At 27.3% G+C, this 1,694-nt stretch overlaps 1 protein-coding gene across 2 annotated transcripts in view; it reads left to right on the top strand.

Annotated features, from left to right (window-relative positions):
• The first annotated feature begins 983 nt into the window (after positions 1-983).
• Positions 984-1,694, top strand: part of LOC135209870 (adipokinetic hormone/corazonin-related peptide receptor variant I-like) — a 126,468-nt gene continuing 125,757 nt past the window's right edge. For both annotated transcript variants that reach the window (XM_064242629.1, XM_064242628.1), the window contains exon 1: positions 984-1,126. In XM_064242629.1, coding sequence (XP_064098699.1) covers positions 990-1,126 — 137 coding nt within the window. In that variant the 5' untranslated portion in view covers positions 984-989. The remainder of the gene's footprint in view (positions 1,127-1,694) is intronic.

Raw genomic sequence — 1,694 nt, 5'->3', positions numbered from 1 at the left:
AATCAGCCCATGCTTAATTATATGAATTAATTCAACGTAGCATAATTAACCAGACTGAAAAAAATTTCTTCAATAGCCAAACGTGATTAAAACTTAATAAGAAAAATAGGATATTCAACAGTAATTCATATGGTACCAAACGTGGTTTTAGCTCATAAAAAATGGGACATACGACAATATTCATTAATTCAATAAACCATCAGGTGAATACAGGACGTTTCCTTTTCATAAAAAATGGGATAAACAACAGTAATTCATTAATCCAATAAACCATCAGGTATTGAAGAATACAAAAAATGTGATATACAACAATATTCATTAATCCAATAAACCATCAGATGAGTACAGGACATTTTCTTTTCATAAAAAATGGGATATACGACAATACTCATTGGTATCAATAAACCATTAGATGAATACAGGTCGTGTTCTTTTTATGAAAAATGGGATATACAACAGTACTCATTAATCCAATAAACTATCAGATGTTGAATAATAAAGGACATTTTCTTTTTATAAAAAACGGAATATACAACAATACTCATGAATCCAATAAAGCATCAAATGTTGAAGAAAACAGGACATTTTCATTTCATAGAAAATGGGATGTACTACAATATTCAGTAATCCAATAAACCAACAGTTGAATACAGGACATTTTCTTTTTATAAAAAATGGGATAAACAACAGTAATACATTAATCCAATAAACCATCAGATAAATACAGGACATTTTCTTTACATAGAAAATGGTATGTACAACAATACTCATTAATCCAATAAACCATCAGATAAATACTGAACATTTTCTTTTCATAGAAAATGGGATGTACAACAATACTCATTAATCCAATAAACCATCAGATAAATACAGGACATTTTCTTTTCATAGAAAATGGGATGTACAACAATACTCATTAATCCAATAAAGCATCAAGTGTTGGAGAATACAATACGTTTTCTTCTTTTTAATTACAGGTAACGACGGTGATGATACCTGTAGAGGTTGGGTGGGCGGCGACAGTGCAGTGGATGGCGGGGGACACCTTCTGCAGGGTGTTCGCCTTCTTCAGGATATTTGGTCACTACCTCTCCTCCTTCATCCTCGTCTGCATATCAATTGACAGGTACTTGGGGTCTACAGTTTGTATTTATTTATTTATTTTTTCAATTACATGTTTGTAGTATTCATTTCGTTTGATATTTTAAAAGTTAAGTTTTGTCAAGTAGTCTTTTCTGCTGTATTTTATTGTTGCTTTTTAAATCTCAACAGCTGTTTTTATTTGATTTTATTTTTATTTTGTTAGATATTTTTTGTATTCTATTCTTTTGTTTTTTAATATCAACAGATTTTTTATTTGATATTTTGTAAGAAATTTTGTAAGATTTTTTTTTATCTTATTCTTTTGTTTTTAATCTCAACAGATTTATTTCCATTTGAATTCTTTAAGTTAAATTTTGTAAAAAAAAAAATGTGTTGTATTTTATTCTTGTTTTTTAATTTCAACAGATTTTTTCTTTCATTTGTATTTTGTTATTTAAATTTTGTAAAATAAAAATTTCTCTTATTTAATGTGTGTGATTTTTAAAAATCTTAATAGATCTTTTAAATATTACAATTTTTATCAGATTTTTTTTTCGGTATTCTTTTGTCTTTTAATCCCAACATATTTATTTTCCTGTGAATGTTTTAAT

The sequence above is a fragment of the Macrobrachium nipponense genome, chromosome 38, assembly GCF_015104395.2.
Source record: "Macrobrachium nipponense isolate FS-2020 chromosome 38, ASM1510439v2, whole genome shotgun sequence".
Classification (NCBI taxonomy): Eukaryota; Metazoa; Arthropoda; class Malacostraca; order Decapoda; family Palaemonidae; genus Macrobrachium; species Macrobrachium nipponense.
This window is presented reverse-complemented; position numbering and strand designations above follow the sequence as displayed.